We start from the raw sequence: 18,530 nt of genomic DNA, 5'->3' as shown, positions 1-18,530 counted from the left end.
AGTTGAGTCGAGATGTTCTCGCAGCAGCTGCCGCAGTGCTGCTGAAACGCTCTTGCAGCTGCTTTCATTTTGTTTGTTTGTTAAGTCAAGATCTACCACGAAATCCTAAGCATATAATGTTGAGTTGTTTTATTAAAAAAAAAAACGAAACACGCCATGTCCAGCGACAAAACGCTTCACGCTCTCAAATCTTTTATGCTTTTTTTAAGCAATATCTCCAGTTCCAGGAAAGCTGTGTGAGGCTTTATCTTTGAAATCCTTTAAATCAGACTGAGATATGAGCTCTAAAATCATTTTCAGGGCAGCTGTGACTCCCCGTCGGTCACTGCTCCGTCTGGTGTCTGCATTTTCAATCTGATAACAGATGACATGTTCCATACAAATCAAGGGCGTAAATTTGAGTTGCAAGTTGGTGGGATGAGGAGGAGCCGGGCGGGGGTCCAGAGGGGGTAGGGGAGTTGCTGATGCACCCACAGTTACTGGAAGACCTTTTCTTTTCTAGTGCCAAGAATAAAACCAAAACTTAAGTGTGAATGCCTTACAGTCTCATTCTATAAATTAGGATATGTACGTCCTGATCAGGGTTGTCAGATTAAAAGTACTTCTAGAAAATAACCTTTTAGCAGTTATTAAACATACTATGAGATATAAATATGTTAAAACTGAAGTAATCTAATTAATCTATATGTCTTTCACTTGGTGATGGAATTACTGACACATGAACTTTTCAGTCATATTCTAATTTATGGAACAAGTCTGTATTTGCTGAATGCTTGAAAACAGTTTCATAATTCAGTAATATTTTTTGTGAAGAATTATCACATAGTTGCCTTTTATTGTCTGATTTGATCAAGTGCTTAAAACATCAACACCATGAGATTCTGTAACAATCAAAATGTTATTAAACATTTCAAAAGCAGAATAAGTAACTTCTGTGTAAAACAAATGAATCAAACTTTGTATTTTTCAACTATGTGATTCTGACCCCACAGCTGTCCCTCAGCTGGTTGGCATAAACCTTTTTGTCTGCTGACTTACACATATGATATGATGCGTCTTCAATGTAGCAAATAATAAAGACGCAAAAACATTTTTGGGTCTGGTTGGGGCAGTTGGTGAGTATACCTGCACTCCTGATTACCGGTCATATGTGGGTCGCCTTATTTTTGTGTTAATTGAACCGAAATACTCCAAACTGCGCAGCAAGAGTTCATGTTAAGGTGATAAAAGTTTAGCCAGCATAACTAAACCTACTCTCCACTTTTCATATATATATATATATATATATATATATATATATATATATATATTTTTTTTTTATTAAAGCTTTTTACTGACCTGTGCAATATGATCCCTTTGGATCTTGTTATATTGCTGCCGTAGTGTTGACAATTAGGTGACTGGACATAGTCACCTTTTCGTCCACACCAGTCCTTTAGGAAGTTACGCCTATGATACCAATGTTATGTAAGAGAAGAGAGGCAATCGTTAGGTGTTTTTTTTTTTATTACTTTCCCACCCATTTTTTTATTACTTTCCCACCCAACCTGTCATAAAGATTGTTTCCCAGCATTGTTGTCATACAAAGTTGTAAAGAAACGAGTCAGAGGAGTAATCACATTTACTTAGTGTACCTCTCTTTGTTAATGACCTAGTAGATGCCTCAACATCAAAATATGAGATCTTCTGATCTTGAAAAGTGGAGCTCAGTGTGGTTAAAATGAAGTTAAGATATGTTAAGGCCTTAATTTTAGAGACATGACTTTAAGACTTTTTAAGGATGCACATACACCATCTTTTTTGGGAGAAATAGACCAAAAGTTCTTGCAAACTATTGTAAAAAGCTTTTGCACAAATACCAGGCAAAAGTACGTACATTTCTCAATTTATAGAAAAATGATCAATATTTCTCAGTTATTGACATTCATCCAATAGAAATCCTTTAGGTAATCCTAACTGACCTAAACCAGAAAAGTTTAACTTGATGGGGGGAAAAAAAAAAGAAGCTACTTTTCTATAGCGTATGTAGAACTCTGGCTTTAACTTCAGACATATGTACTGGTATATATGTCAGGTACATATGTGTTTCTGCATGAGTGGCAATGTGTTTCGGATCATTACTTGCCTGCAGGGTCGACTCCCCATCCGCTCTCACAGACACAGCCTCTGTCTCACCCCGTACGACCCCCGAGAGAGCGTAACGAGAGAGGGTGAGAGCAGGGGGGATATGTGGAGCGCAGGACAAGAGACAGAGGTGGGAGAAAAGAGGCAGCAGGGGGAGGAAGAGAACAAGACTGCAAAATGAAAGAGGCCTAAGACTGAGCAGGCACACAGCACTGACAGCAGTCCTTTTAAGGAGCGTCCTGATTGATAAAAATCTTTCTCACCACCAGCAAGCGCCTTAAACTAAATCCCCGCAGAGAGACGGAAAACATCAGCAGCACAATGCTGCCTTTGGCAAAATCAGAAGCTCGCCTTCTGATTTCACTAATAATTAAGAGTGGTATCAACAGGAAACAAGAAGATAAGTAAGTTATAATTGTACATTTAAAGCTTTCAGGTTCTAATAGATTATGATTTCTAAGCATGTATTTTTTTAAGTAAGCAGTATGTCTGCTACGCAAGCTAGCTGCAGTCCCTGTAACAATTGCACTATAATTATAATTTGAACAATTAAAAATAATTTAAACAAAATACAATAAACTCTGTTTAACTTGTGCTGTTGCTGCTCTTTATCTACTGGGTGGCTATGCTCACAGGTCAGCTCAGTGGGGTTTAATGTGCTTGTGTGTAATAAAACTCAGTTGGGAGCGCTTTGAAGGGTTCACACCTCTGTCTCTGCAGTAACACAGAGAATACAGAGAGAATACCGAGTGCTTTCAGAGCTTGGCTGTTTGTTTATAAAAGGCAGGTCTGCTGAACGCAACCGAAGTTGAAGCGAAACAGAGTCCAGCCGTCGTCGTCACCGTACACACAACCACGGCAGCTAAAATCATCATTTTTGCAACACTGTTTGAATACAAGTGGAGCGGATGTGACATTTCAGACAAACAATGAAGATGAAATAAAATTGTGCTGTCTAAATATGTTAAAAAAAATCTCTGTAAGTTTCATACTCTGACTGCTTTGCAAAGCCATCTGTTTGTCGCTGAAACCCTGTGGAGCGTTCCAAGAAGTATATTTAAATGGAGAGCTTCGATTTTGCCTGCAATGGAGCTGGGAAACAAAACAGAGCTGCCCGCATGCTGCAATTAGGCTCTGATGCTGTCACAATGGGAGAGAAAGGAGGTGGATAAAAAGCCTTCTTGTAGCCGTGGAAGGACATTTAAAAGCTTGCTTAAAAAGCCTGTCGGCTTTCATCAGCAGGTCGTAAACGCTGCCGAGGTGGACAGAGGCAGGGTGGCCCGTGGTAATTACTATGTAAATGAGCCGCCGTGTTTGGATCAGAGGCAGAGCGGCGCTGGAAAGCACTCCGGCACAAAGCGAAGAAGAAGACGCGTGTCGATATGCAAGCTGCGACTGTTTGCTGGAAAGCAGTTCGGTTCAGTGGATGCGGTTGACTCGGTCCATTTGAGGCCGTGTATACGCGAAGCCCTTACTCACAAGTCCTGAAGGGGAGATAGAAATTAAATCTGCCTCTCTGGAAAGCTTGTAAAAAGTAGGATGGAGTGCGCTGACTTTGGATTTGATAAACACAGAGGACCAACACTAAAGGAGAAAATGACTCCCCTTCACACCAGCTTTGCTTCACAATCATCTACAAGCCACAGTAGGGATAGGGACTTAGAATTTTATCACATTTTGTAGTGATAAAACATAATTATGATAAATTAGGTACCTGTATGGTGCTACAAACGCAAATTCCCTTCTAGAAAAGGATTTTTATTTAACATTTTCTTCTTCGGGATGCCAGTTACCTGAAGAAGTCAGATCTATGTCACTAAGCTGCACACAGTAACTGAATTTAATCCTATTTTTTGAAATGAATGATTTCTCTTGGTGCTCTTATGAGATAATGGGTGGAGAAAATAGTAAAAATAAAATTTCCGATAATGCTGTCAGTTTTTGTTTCATTTTAACATCATTAATTGGAATTTTTCAAGACAACAATAAATCAAAATTCTTTTCACAATACAAAATTTTTCATGATAATCGATAAATGTCCATCGCTAGGCTACAGTTCTCTCTGTTTCTGGTGCCACACTCTGTTTCTGGTGCTAAACTTAACATTAATGTTCCTGCATATGAACTGGCAGCTTCTTTAATAGGAACTGTCAGCTGGCCAGCAACCTTCTTTATGCTTAGCTCATAAAGTAACTATAGATATTAAAAATTCACCGTTTTTAAATCTTATGTAATATTCTCACTTTCTGAGAAACTGAATTTTGGGTTTTCATTGACATGTACGTCATAATTATCAAAGCTTACAGAAATAGCCATCTGAAATATACATGTCTGACTGAAGAAAAAAAACACTTCACCCCAGCACAACTTTTTTTTATCAAAAACGTTGAGTCCTTTCAAAATTGCCGGGTTTCCTTTAAGCAAATTCATTTTCGTAATTTAAATTTGCGCCATGCTGTGATCAATGGAAAGGCCGCTTGTTTTTTTCCAGAATAAACACACTTAAAATAGCCCGGGTTTATCCAGTTCCCAGTGTCAAAGGCAAAATGTTATGTTGCAGAGCTGGTTTTCAATAGGACCTTGCCAAAGCCACAGTGAGATTCCAGAGAACGGATTGTTTCTGATCACCGTCTGCCTGTGGTCAGGAGGGAAACAGGAGAAAATGGGCACGCCCGCACGTATCAGATCAGAGTGACTTGATAATGACAGAGAGATTTTACTCCTAAAACAACATCACATGCACGGTCCTTCTCCTTCTCCGGGGGGGGGGTGTGTTGAATTTGCGCTTCCTCTTTCATCCCGTCTAACAGAGCAGCGATGCAGAAGGCGTCCCGCGGAGGAGAGACAGAAAATCACCTCACAGTTTAGGTGAGGCGGCGCTGCGAGGTGTAAGACTGTTATCTGATTTAACACGGCTCTGTGCTTGTCGGGCCAGCAAAATTGGTTTCTGACACGAAGAATGTGGGTGAGGCCAGATGAGGTTATGCACATGTTGTGACTGCTTTCATAAACCCACTGTGTCCCTGTGTGCCTCTATGAAAGTCTATTCCCTTGGATATGTGAGCTCCATCTGTGCTTACTTGCATTAAGGATGCGTTTGTGTCCTTTAAAATTTGCGAATGCCGTAGCTTTTTTTTGTTTTTGTTTTTTGCTTTGAACGATAGGGTTTTGACATGTTTTTGCTCCTTTTAAAGGGCATCTGGAAAAATTCTAACTTGGTTTTAGAGTCAGGTAGGAAAAACCCGAGTTAAAGAATGTGGTGCACCCTGTGGTCATTTGTTTTTCACTCACCGGTATTTCTTTAAAGATATGCCTGAGATGTGCATGAGAAATCCTTTGACATCATTCACAGACTGCAAATAGAACAACTGTTCTGGAGAATTTAGTTTTGGACAAGTGATCAAATCCATTAAAGACAGCTGGATGTTTTTTTGTTTTTTTTTTGCTAATGGACAAGCATCCCTTTTTAAAGCATTTTTTTGCTACCTCTTACAGTGAAATCTCAACATTCTCCTTGGGATTGCCTTGTTAGACCAAAAGGTCCTGGAAAAAGTGAAGTACATACTGTATTTACAAAAAGAGCTTGATAAGAGTCTCAAACACAGCGTGGATAAAAGTCAACATTTGTGACCAAAATAACACAAGACCTAAACAGTCACATTTAGATGAAAGGAGACATGTTTGCTTAGCAACCAACCAAGGAACCACTGAGGCTCAAACCTTCCACAAATTGAAAACTGGAGCACCAGTCTCGGTCCAGAGTGAAGAAAGACACAACATCAACATGGAGTGCGAGGGGTCAGACTAAGAAATGCTACCGTTCCAAAAATCATGTCCTTCAAGTAAAAAGGCATCTGGAAACGTTTTGTGATCACATGAAGCATAGATTTAGCTAGTTGAACACAGTGACAAGAATGTCAATATGAGAATTTCTACCCAAGAACACTGTGTAAACTGTCACATCATGTTGGGAACGGTTGGTAAACGCATTTCGCTACAAGTGGTTCTGCTGCATCAACGTCTGGACAGTTCCAGGGCTTTTCACACCTGATAGTCTGGTAGACTTGGTTCAGAATTGCAGCACTTGTTACATTTTCAAAGTAACAAGTGTCGCTTTCACACTGCACTGTCAAACGAGCCAAGACCTTTGGAAAAACCTGGTCGCCCCCTCACCTGTGGCGGTGCTGCACCAACAACCACTAAAGGGAAACACACCTTGAAGAAGCACTGAGCGCAACTTTCTTCTTCATGAAATGTAAACAAGACTGGACTAGCATCGGGTTTTATTTGGTAAAAAAAAAGAAATACAAACCATTTTCTCCGCTAACGCTAGATTTGCAAATATGTTTTGGTTGTATTTACCCAGAACGTCCTGGACTATAGTCCACTTCCTGTTTTAGGAGCGTTCTGTGGTTCGCTTGGCATTCGAACTGCGCCAGATTTCGCTTCAACCAAACCGAGATCTAGGTTTGACGGACCAGAGATAAATTTCTTTGGTCCACATCAGAGTTCACAACTCCCCAAAAGAACCGGACTTCCTAGGCAAATAAACTAGAGTTTGAATAAAGAGGTGGAGCCTAAATGTGGTCACAACTTTAAGTTTAAAAAACAGGAAAGTGATACTAAATGCACATCACAATTTGTTCCTAACAGGTAATGGAACCTGCTAGGGAAGCCCTAAAATGGGCTCGACGTTTTATAAATTTTTATTTGAGAAAACTCTGTATGCATCATAAAAAAGCTTGCCTTTTTGCTCTTCAGAGGAACTGTGTGTTTCTGCATGTGAACAGTGCTCTCTGCACTGTGCTGGCGGGATGTAGACAGCTTCTCTTTAATAGCCACAGACCCTCTGACCAGAAAGCGGATTAATTAAGAGGCCAGACAAGAATCCCCTCGGGGCGGACGCCGCCTGCACCTCCCCTAATACTGGTACACACCACAAGGCCACGCAGACACTAAATTAATTAATAAGTAAATAAAGCAGAGGGAAGCTGTGTGCAACATTCACTCACACGCAGAGATGCAGGTGAATTAAAAAGAAAAGCTGGTCTCAGTGGTGGGTTTTGTACCAATCAAAGGTGCTTCAAAAGAGCCTTTATGCACATAAACTGGGAACTCAACACTCTCCTCGTGTTTGTTGCATTCAACAAATAACTTCTTTGTCAATATCAATGCCAATTCATTAATAACGCCCACATGAAGCCGCTCTGGCTGGATCAAAGGGCTGCGCAACGAAGTGAAACAAAGAACAAAAACCACGTATCATTAAGAATACAACACAAGAAAAGAGATTTAATGAAATGTAAATTAAAGTATGATGAAAACAGACTGAAGTATTTAACAATTTTAAAAACAGATTAAACAAATTAAACACAGGCAGATTACAAGACCGCAGGGCAGAAATGGGTTCTTCTCGAATGTAAAAGACGTGACGAAGGTGTTTAAAAGTGGACTAATTTAAAAGTTGTGTTAAATTATTTAACCTTTTTAAATTATTTTTCAAGGAGTGCTTATTCTCGTGCACCTTTATTAAAAAGTTCTAAATAATTTACTTCAAACATTACCTGTAATTACACGTTTGTATACACATTTTACATATATTTTTTCCCCCCAGGGTATTATAAGCCTGGCGGGCCACCAGGCTTTACTTGTTTTTTTTTAAGTCTGCATTTTTTAAGACTTTATAGTTTGTCTGCAGATATTAATTTTCCAATAACACATAATTATCAAGTGATATTTTCAAATTTCCTGTCAACTTTAAACATTTTTTAACTCAAAGACATGACAGGTCACTGGATGAATGACTGACCTAACATCAAACCACCAGGCTTAGCAAGTTTTCTAGGGGAAACCTTGTTTCTCCAATAACTAGATAAATGACACATATGTGACAAAAGATGATATAATAAATAGCTTGCAAACTTGATCCTTGCATAGTTTCTCATATTATCTTCACTTCAGTGTTGATCAGTCTTTCCACATCAATTTATTTATTTCAATATTCTATTCTTACTTGATGACGATGATCTGTTATTACTTTTGCATTACTATTAGTACGTTTTATTATTTATTTATTATTAGTACGTTTTATGTACGTTTTATTATTGCCTGTCATCGGTTTGCTTTATATTGTGTGTGAAACTTGTACTTTAATTCATAATCTTTTTTCCTACCACCGTATATAAGATGAAATGCACTCAGGGAAAATGTTAAATTTAATATAATTTATTTTTTTTTTTTCTGGAGTTAAAGTCCAGGAAAACAAGTGAACGTTTTTTCTGGCAGTCATCTGCTGTCATCGGTTTGTTTTATATTGTGTGTAAAACTTGTACTTTAATTTATAATCTTTTTTCCTGCCACCATATATCAGATGAAATGTGCTCAGGGAAACTGTTAAATTTAATATAATTTTTATTTTATTTTATTGGACTTAAAGTCCAGGAAAAGAAGTGAACGTGTTCTCTGACAGTCATCTGTCAGCACACTTCAGCCTGTGACGGTGCTCTGTGTCAATCGCAGTCCATCTACTTCCACTTCCCTCTTGTAAGCTGGTGAATAGGAGGTAACTTGATCCGGCAAAAAGGAAACACTGTTTGAGGACATTTAACAAAAAAACCCCCCTTCAACTCTTCTAACAATTTTCTTATAAAGGCAGGCAAGAACGACTAATGTCTTTTTGCCACGCCGCACCTCATTAGAAATCATCTCTTTAATGCGTTTAATTATCCGATGTGGTCTTTGGCCGAAGTAGGCCCTGAAAAGGGATCTTCAGTATCTGATTTCTGGCTCATTCTATGTAACTGATTCTATAGATAACGTATCAAATAGCTTGTTGTTGCAAACAACACGAGAGTCGATATGCAACAAAGTGTGCTCTGACTGACCAGTGTCATGTATTCTCCTGGAAGATGGTGCGGCGCTTCGTGAGGCTTTTTGTGCAGGGCCTTGTGTTTCCAGCCCTCGGAGGAGGTTAGAGTTTCCTCGGGGGTCGTGAGAAAAAGGGCCCACTCGGAGAAGAAAGATTTTCGGCGTGAGCACCACTCCAGAATTTACCGGCTACAACTCAACATCAAGATCGGAGAAAGTCACACCTGAAACCCGAACCTGGCTCGGTTACGCTATGGTGAGAGGCACGACGGGGGCGACTGAGAAAACATCAAAACACTTGCAATTGATTGAATAAATGAACTTGAACTGGACATATTGCTCTTACCACCATCTACTCTTATTCGACCCCGAAGAATAATTAGCTTCCTGGAGCTCAGAGAACAGACTTTAAAAAACCTTTGTTAGCTTATAAGTTATATGTTTGGCTTAGCACCAAAATGCCACAAATCTGGAATGAACTTCCAGAAAACTGCAAAACACAGAGTTCCTTTAAATCAAAGCTAAAAGCTCAAAAGAGTTTCCTTTGATTCTTAATGACTTAGATGATGGCATTTTACAGAATGTAATGGGTATTACTTGCTTCATAATTGAATTATCTTTTTAAAATATAAAATGCCTTGTTGCTGAAATGTTTTATACAAATCAACCTGACTAACTTGATAATGGTGCCACTGAAACATGTGAAGAAAATTTTTCACCTCCTTCCTGGCTGTATGAAAAAGTGTTTCATGTTATGTCAAATCATTCGTGTTTCATTTGAAGGTACATCCACTCCTGTGTTAAACCCTGAATGGAAAATCTTTTAATAATGAGATGGAGACATTTCAGTCTTTGAAAAAATGTGAACATCCATGAAAGAAAGGCTTTTTTTTTTTTTTTTTTTACACCGCTAGACTTTGTCAAATCATTATCTAGTTGAAGAAAACCAGAAGGTATTTTAAGTGGCTTTGAAAATATTCATACTTCTAGAACTTTCCCACATTATTTCAAGAAGGACCACAAAACAGTGCAGAGTTAGAAATTACGCTCATGAGTAAGGCTGGACGGGATGGCTGAAAACCGTATCACGATGTAAAGGTTTCGATTCTGATAATTATTGATTAGTTTTTTGCTTCAAATATCTGAAATGCTGCCAAAGTGGTAGTGTGATATTTCCTGTTTTATGCAGTTTTCATTCTATGTCAGCATTTTGGTTGTTTTTTTTAAGCCTGTTACTCAACAGGTAGTTGCTAGGTAACCAAAGAGAGAGTGAGTTCATCGATGCCATCAACCTTGCTTAGCTGGCCATCAGAGGTTGAGACGTTAAAGTCTTTCCTCTGCCTACATCTCCCAGAATGCTAATCTGATTCAGTGACCACATCAGAGTCAATACCGATGTAAAAATTCTTAATTTGGTGTTTGACAGGAATAGAAATACCAATAAAGCAAGAAAATATTAGTAAGCGCCTCTTAAATATATCATAATTTTTATGTTCATTGACTAAAAACACTTTTTTTTTTTTGCTTCTGTACCATCTGAGGAACTGATAGTGACTGGATTAAAGAAAACTGTCACAACAGAGAGTTCTGGTGAGCCAGAGTTTGTTTACCGGCCCCAGCTGCACAAACTGAGCTGCTGTTGCCATTAATAATGAATAATGCATTTTCGGCAAGGCCATCCAGATACAGGACTTTTGCTCACATAATCTTCCTTTCCCCAGCCGCTTTTTAATCCACCGTCTGCTGGAATCTGGCTATCGGACATCTACAAGTAGATGAAAACGTTCGCACCGAGGGCGGCCTCCTGGAGCCGGGCCCAAACCCCGACAAAACCCTCGTCCATCTGTCTGCGTCTGGCGGTAGGAGCTGCGTTCAAAAGCACACTTAATAGTCCGACACAAATGAAAGCTCTTTTTATTTTGCACATGGGATAAAGAGCTCCTCACAATTCATTTTTCAATAACGCCTTTAAGCCTCTCCTGGTGCAGAAACAAGCTCGTCTACAAATCACTGACACAAAGGTGACTCTTCCATCTGCTGACGAATTTAATCTAACCCAATCCTATTTATCTTTAAGTTCTGAAAACAGTTCAGAACTAAAAGAACCTTTTAATATCACTTTTGAGATCAAAAGAAATGGAGCTTTTTTGTTTTGGTAGGTATGAAAGGGTTTCCAAATTAAAATCAGTCAAATTCAAATTCACAAAATTGGTTTGTAAACGACAGATGGTTAAGTACGTGTTTTTTTCACAAGTGTCACACATGAATATGGGATAGTTGCAGTTGAAACCAGATATTTAACCACATTGTGGAAAGAGATACCTTCTTCGTAACGGTTTGACGTTAAATCTGACTAAACTTTTACCCCAGCATTTTAGGTCACATTGGGGTAACTTTTTTTTCCACTATGTCCTTCAAATTCACAAGTTAACATACACTACTATTACAATTAGGTATGTGAGAATAACAACATCTCCTGGACGATACATTGTTCCAGAAATGATTGCGGTAAACAATAATGTCGTTATTTTGAGACAATTTTCAAGTAATGTATATCGATAATGGCATAATAATATAAGTTCGCCCTGTCAAAGACGCATTTTGTAAAGAACACTTAACACTGGAACTGGAAGGGATTTTAAATATCATCAGAAACAAACAAAACGGAAAAAACCCAATTTACAACAAAAACCAAAAATAAGATGGATTATCGTATCTCTAAACAAAATTGCCCTTCAAAAAATGTTAATCATCACAATAATAATGAGCAAGCTCATTTTAATTTATCGTTAAAATTAACTGACTAATTAATCAGTTGACTGACTGCAACAGGCTTAAATACAATGCATTAACACAATTTATAAAAGCCCAGATTACAATCTCATGGCTTCACAAGCTTCTAACAGAATAATATGAAACAACCGAGTTAAATGGATGGAGGCACACCAAACGTCTCAAACACAACACTTCCTTGTGTGACAGCATGAAGAAATAAATTTAAAAAAAGGAATCATGCATGATACCAGAAAGAGAACAATGAACTCCACTGTTGATCCTTGGATATCATTTTCAGATATGTAAAGGTGCCACGTTCATCTACTCAAACTATTAAATGTACAATGACGGAAACATCCAGATATCATACCGTTCAGGAAGGAGATGTGTTCTGTGTCCCAGAGGAAAACATATTTTGGTGTGCGCATCAATCCCTGGAACAAAAAGCAAAAGACTCTGTTAAGATGTTGGCCGAAGCTGGCGAGATAGAACATCATTATCCGCTCGACTGAAATCCGCTCAACAACGAAGAAGCCAAAACTTAACAAAAAACTGAGTAGAGTCTGGAAATACATTCAAAGAAAAAGACTTTGATTTTAGTCTGATGAAATTGAAGTTTAAGTGTTTGGCTGCAATAACAATTGATACAAAAATTTGAAAGTTTGAAACAGCATCCAGCTAGTGGCAAAATAGATGGTATAATCTGTAACCTTTCCCCAAGACATGAGCAAGGCAGATAAAGATTAGGCACAAACATGTTTTCCAAATGGACAATCATCATAAGCATACCACTAAATTAGTTACAAAGGGGCTAAAGGACAACAAAAACAATGTTCTGGACTCTGATCTCAATCCCCTGGAAAATCTATGGGAAGACTTGAAGAAGTTGTGTGAAAGCAAGGTGGCCTACAAACCTACAAACCGGATTCGGTTACACCAGTTCTGTCAGGAGGAATGGGCCTCAGCCCAAAACACTTAACCCAAGCCAGAGAGTCCACAGGCAATACTACCAAAAATATTCTCTTTGCTTTAACATCAGAGAGTAAAAAAAGGTTACTTGTCTATTTACAGATTTCAACTGCAACCTCACACATCTTCTCAACCTTCCTCGTTTATTGGGGAAGAATTGAGTTTAATTTCCCAAAAGTAATTGTTTTAATCAGTCTATTTAATCATGGAGGCTTTTTATTACCATCAGGAGCTACCCACACTAAGAAAGATGGAGCTGACCGGCCGCTCTGGGCCACTCCAGTCATAACCGATGGCTTATGATGAGATGTGTGCACACAGGCAGCTTCCTCTCAATCCATGGAGGAAAAAAAAAAGAAAAAAAAAAGACATCACTCACCATCTGTGCTCCAGTAAGATTGTCTCTTTATGTTCTGTGTGCGAGCTTTCATGTGCGGCTGAGCTTTGTTTTGAAAGCACATTTGACCTCCAAAAAAAGAGAGAGAGAGAGAAAAAAAAGATGCTGCCCTTCTTTTCCCCCAAATCCTTATCTGGATGATTTCATTTTTTATTTTTTATTTTTTTTTGTTCCTCATCACTTCTCATCAGTGCAAGTCCAAGTTTCAACTTACTTGCCTTGGCAGGTTAAATAACAAATCAAAGTGGATTAAGGAAGTCATTTTGGAAAAAGGAAAAAACAATGCAGGTTATCTGATGGGTTTTTTTTTTACTGTGGTTTGTAGGATTTGTAGCTTCACATGTAGTCAGTTCTGTGGTTAAAACGAGCACTTTTTTTTGGATTTCTATCTAATTAAACTCATTTAGAGGTCACAGGATTTTCACTGATCTTTTTCAAAAAAATGAATGCTCACATTTGCCTCATCTGACCTTAAGCAGCATCTTTAAACAGCTCCACTGGGACTTTGATAAATGGATGGAGCTTGACTATATGCTATCTTATCTGACCAGTTTTGTCCTCGGCGAGGCGGTAAGCACTGCAGTCTGACTCTGGGCCCTTAAAACTCAGATCTTCAGGGTCACCGTGCTCCACGCAGTGCACAGGACTGTAGGTCTTTGTCTACTGCTGTATAAATAAACAGTTTTCTCGGAGCGCTGGCCTTTAAAGGGCACCTAGAGTCTGATAACGTCTCACACCAGCAGCGTGGAGCGAGAACCAATTCATTTTCTTTTATGAAGCTTGGTGTGCTTTTGCGTCTGGACGTATTTTATTTTATTATTTTATTTTTTTTTAAATCAAGGTTTTTTTATTATTTTTTACATAAATCACAAACAAAAAACTGACAAAGACACACACAACACAAATCCCTCCCACCCCTCCCCTCCTATACCGGATCTACTACCCCAACATGAATCCACCTTGTATTCATACATCAGTCGATACAAAGCACAGGTTTGTGTACAAAGAGCCAATATTTGACCATTACACAAAGTTATCTGCCGAAATTGTTTCTACGTAAGATATAAATGGCTGCCAGATGTCAAAGAATTTGTTTACAGATCCCCTAATAGTATATCTGATCTTCTCCAAATGAATGTAAGACATAACCTCTCTTAGCCAGTGTCCATATACTGGAGGATGTGGATCCTTCCATCGAAGAAGAATGAGTCTTCTAGCTAGAAGAGAGCAGAAAGCCAACACAGTTCTCTGATGTTTGCTGAAGGAGGCCTTCGCTGGAGCCACCCCAAAGAGAGAGATGAGTAGTGATGGATGAACAGTTCGTCCAAATATTCCTGAAAAGGTGTCAAAGATGCCTTGCCAGTATCCATGTAACTTTGGACACGACCAGAATGTGTGTAAAAGTGTGGCTGGAGATTGTTTACAACGCTCACACGTCGGATCCAAGTTCCTTTTGAGTTTGCACAATCTGTCCTTAGACCAGTGTAGACGATGTACTACCTTGAATTGAACTATAACATGTCTCAGACATATTGAGGACGAATAGATATTTTCAATAATCTTTTGCCAAACTGTGCCTGATATGGATTCCTCCAAGTCCAACTCCCACCTGCCCCTCAAAGAATCTAAATTTGTGTCATTAAATGAACTGAGTAATGAATAAGCTTTACTCATAGAACGTTTTGTTACAGACTTGCACATCAAGATCTCATCTACAAGAGTAGTTGGGGGACGTAGAGGAAAACACCCAGAGCTTGACATTACAAAATGTCTCAGTTGTAAATACCTGAAAAACTGTGACTTGTGGATGTCAAATTTCTGTGTTAGCTGTTCGAATGAGGCAAACTTATTGTCTATATAAAGATCATTTAGAGAAGTTATTTCCTTTAAACTCCAAGCATTGAAAGCAGAGTCCATTAGTGAAGGAGCAAACATGTGATTATTTGATACTGGAGCTGATAGTAATAATTCCGTACTTTTAAACAACCTCCTACACTGATTCCAGATTTTTATTGTGTGAGTCACCACCGGATTAGAAGTATAAGTTGAGATTGGTTGATTAAACGGTAACTGGGAGCAAAGTATAGCAGAGAGAGAGCTAGCCGTAACTGAATTCCTCTCTAAAGTCACCCAAGTAGGAGCAGGATTGTCCTCTCTCAACCAGTACAATAAGGCTCTAATGTTAGCCGCCCAATAGTAATATAAGAAGTTGGGAAGTGACAAGCCACCAAGACCATGGGGTAGCTGTAGCATCTTACTGCCCATCCGTGGGTGCTTTTTATTCCAAATAAATGACGACAACTCACTATTTAAATTTGTAAAGAAAGTCCTGGTGAGGAACACCAGCACGCTCTGAAATAGATAAAGTAATTTGGGCAGCATTACCATTTTGATCACATTGATTCTACCCCCCAGAGATAGAGGCAGGGATGCCCATGTAGCGATGTCCTTCCTAAGGTTCACCAGGAGAGGCATATATTTTGCTGTATAGAGATCTTTGTGATTGTGAGTAATCCAAATACCGAGGTATTTAAATTTGGCAGGGCTAATTTTTAAAGGAACTGGACCCATGTGCTGCTCTTCCATTGGGGTCACAGGCATCAAAAAAGTGAAGGTTAACCTTCACTTTTTTGAAGGTTAACCTTGTAGCCAGATATGTTTCCAAACTTTTGAAGTAAAATAAGTAACTCAGGAACACTAGATAAGGGATCCGAAATATAAAGAAGTGTATCATCAGCGTATAAGGAAACTTTATGTTCAGTGCCAAACCGATTGATACCTTTTATCTTGGGGCTGTTCCTCAAAGCCACTGCAAGTGGTTCAATCGCAATTGCAAATAAGAGTGGCGAAAGTGGGCACCCCTGCCTCGTACCACGCTTTAGTTCAAAATAACTGGATAGATTACTGTTAGTGCGTACTGCAGCCATTGGCAAGGTATAAATCAGCTTCACCCATGAAACAAATTTAGGACCGAAATTAAACATCTCCAAGGTCTTAAAGAGATAGTTCCACTCCACCCGGTCAAACGCTTTCTCAGCGTCCAGAGAGATTAAAATTTCATTACAATTATGATCGGGTGGAGCAGAAGTATACAACACATTAAACAGCCGCCTGATATTAAAGAAGGATTGCCGATTTTTAATAAAACCAGTCTGGTCAGGTGAAACAATTGTGGGGATAATCTGTTCGACTCGTTTTGCCAACATCTTTGTAAGAATTTTTACATCAGTGTTTAAAAACGATATTGGGTGATATGAACTGCAGCTCAAGGGATCTTTATCCTTCTTCAAAAGCAACAAAATTACAGCCTGACGCATAGACGGCGGCAATAATTGTGTGGCAAGAGATTCCTCAAAAACTGATAACAACAGGGGAGAAAGTAAATCCGAAAATTTCTTAAAGAATTCTGCCAGGAAACCATCTGGTCCTGGAGATTTTCCATTTTGCATGTTTTATTTGCAGAGTTTATCTCAGCTGAAGAAAAATCTCTTTCCAACTTATTAGATAGGTCAGAACTTAGTGAAGGGATTTTAATATCTTTAAAAAAGTCATCCAGTTGAGTTGGGTTAAGTGAGGCTTCAGAAGTATACAGAGATTGGTAAAATTTGCTGAAACATAGACTAATTCCAGCATTCTCACAACATTTTACACCATGCTCATCATTTATTGCTGAGATATCCTGTTTAGCTTAGCGCTGCCGTAGCTGCTGTGCAAGAAGGCGTCCAGCCCTTTCACCATGCTCATAGTAGCCATACCTAGATTTGGATATTAAATATTCGACCTGTTGGGTAGATAAAATGTTAAACTCTGTTTGGAGTAATATACGTTTCTTAAATGAATCCTGTGTAAAAGTATGGCAGCATTCCCTGTGCAATTGTAGAATCTGATCTGTTAGCAATTTTAGCCGTTCGATGCCTTTCTTCTTTTTGTTTGCACAGTAAGAAATGATTTGACCTCTTAGGTAAGCCTTTAATGACTCCCAAACAGTGCTGAGTGGCATCCCAGGAGTCCGATTAACATCAATAAAAAACTTAATTTCGGAAGCAAGCATATCGACAAAGTCTTCGTCAGATAAAAGTGAGGGATTAAGTCGCCAAGGACGATAGACCAATTGCGTAACAGGAACATTCAGTTGCATTATAAGCGGACTATGGTCAGGAATGACTATCGCTCCATAATCACTAAAGTTAGAATCCGTTTATCGAGGAGAAAATAGTCAGTCCGCAAATAGCTCTTAGGAACAGGGGAGAAGAACGAATACCGTCTTTGGGTCGGATTTTGAAAACGCCACACATCAACCACTCCGTAAGTGTTAAGAAATGAATTAATTGACTGGGCAGATTTAGAGAGAGAGGTCCTTCCCACTGTACTACGATCAAGAGAGGATAGCACACGGTTCACATCTCCCCCAATTATGAGATTATGTGTTGAAATATTAGGTCAATTTGAAAAAAGCGTATTAAAAAATGTTTGATTGTCCCGATTAGGAGCATATACCGAGACTAAAATAACTGGAAGTGCGTACAGTTTTCCCACCACTATTACATAGCGTCCAGCAGCGTCCGTTTTAACACTGGATGCCGTGAATTAAACCTGTTTACCAACCAAGAAGGCTACCCCTCTCAATTTAGATTGGAAGTTAGACTGAAACACCTGACCAGACCATCGCCTGCTTAGATTTACACTGTCTGCTTTACGCAAATGGGTCTCCTGCAAAAAAGTAATATTAGCATTAAGCTGTCTTAAATGTGTCATAACTTTCCTAAATTTCACTGGACCATTAAGGGATTTCACATTCCAACTCACACAGTTAACTGAGTGACTGTTGGACGTATTTTTTTATTTTATTTTATTTTTTTGCGCTAGCCTTTAAAGGGCACCTAGAGTCTGATAACGTCTCACACCAGCAGCGTGGAGCGAGAACCAATTCATTTTCTTTTATGAAGCTTGGTGTGCTTTTGCATCTGTACGTATTTTTCTTGTAGCCTCGTGTTCAAGTGTCTGCTGCGAGTCTGCTGAGCTTATTACGTGAACTAGTTGAAACGCTCCAAGGAATGTTTGTGATGACGTGTTGAAGGCGGAGTGTCGGAAAAGAGTAGGAGCTTCTTAAAGAGACGGAGGCCCGATTTCAAGGTGTCAAATTGAGAAGCTGAAATTCGTTTAATTCATGTTTGATATACAGTATACAGCATTTTGATAATAACTGAAAACTACAAAATGAAAAATCTTACCAAGTATTTTCTCTGGTTTCCAGAGCAAATATCTTAGTACACTTGAACTAAAACAAAGCTAGAAAGAGGAGTTTATTTTCAGTAAATAATTCCTTAATATTGTTTGTTTTTTTAAGTACTTATTGTACTGGCAGATTATTTCACAATTACATTTTTCCCACGTTACA

At 38.9% G+C, this 18,530-nt stretch overlaps 1 protein-coding gene across 2 annotated transcripts in view; it reads right to left on the bottom strand.

Moving 5' to 3' along the window:
* gal3st3 (galactose-3-O-sulfotransferase 3) overlaps nucleotides 1-18,530 on the bottom strand; it is a 44,004-nt gene that overhangs the window by 19,476 nt on the left and 5,998 nt on the right. The window contains exon 2 of one of the 2 annotated variants that reach the window (XM_008427910.3): nucleotides 12,137-12,200. The exons of the other annotated variant lie outside the window; for it this stretch is intronic. Within the exon in view, the coding sequence (XP_008426132.1) occupies nucleotides 12,137-12,200 (64 nt within the window). The remainder of the gene's footprint in view (nucleotides 1-12,136; nucleotides 12,201-18,530) is intronic. 2 annotated transcript variants of the gene reach the window in all.

The sequence above is a fragment of the Poecilia reticulata genome, chromosome 18 (genome assembly GCF_904066995.2).
Source record: "Poecilia reticulata chromosome 18, P_reticulata-male-v2, whole genome shotgun sequence".
Lineage (NCBI taxonomy): Eukaryota > Metazoa > Chordata > Actinopteri > Cyprinodontiformes > Poeciliidae > Poecilia > Poecilia reticulata.
Note: the sequence above shows the minus strand (reverse complement) of the source record. Positions and strands in the feature narration are given on the sequence as shown.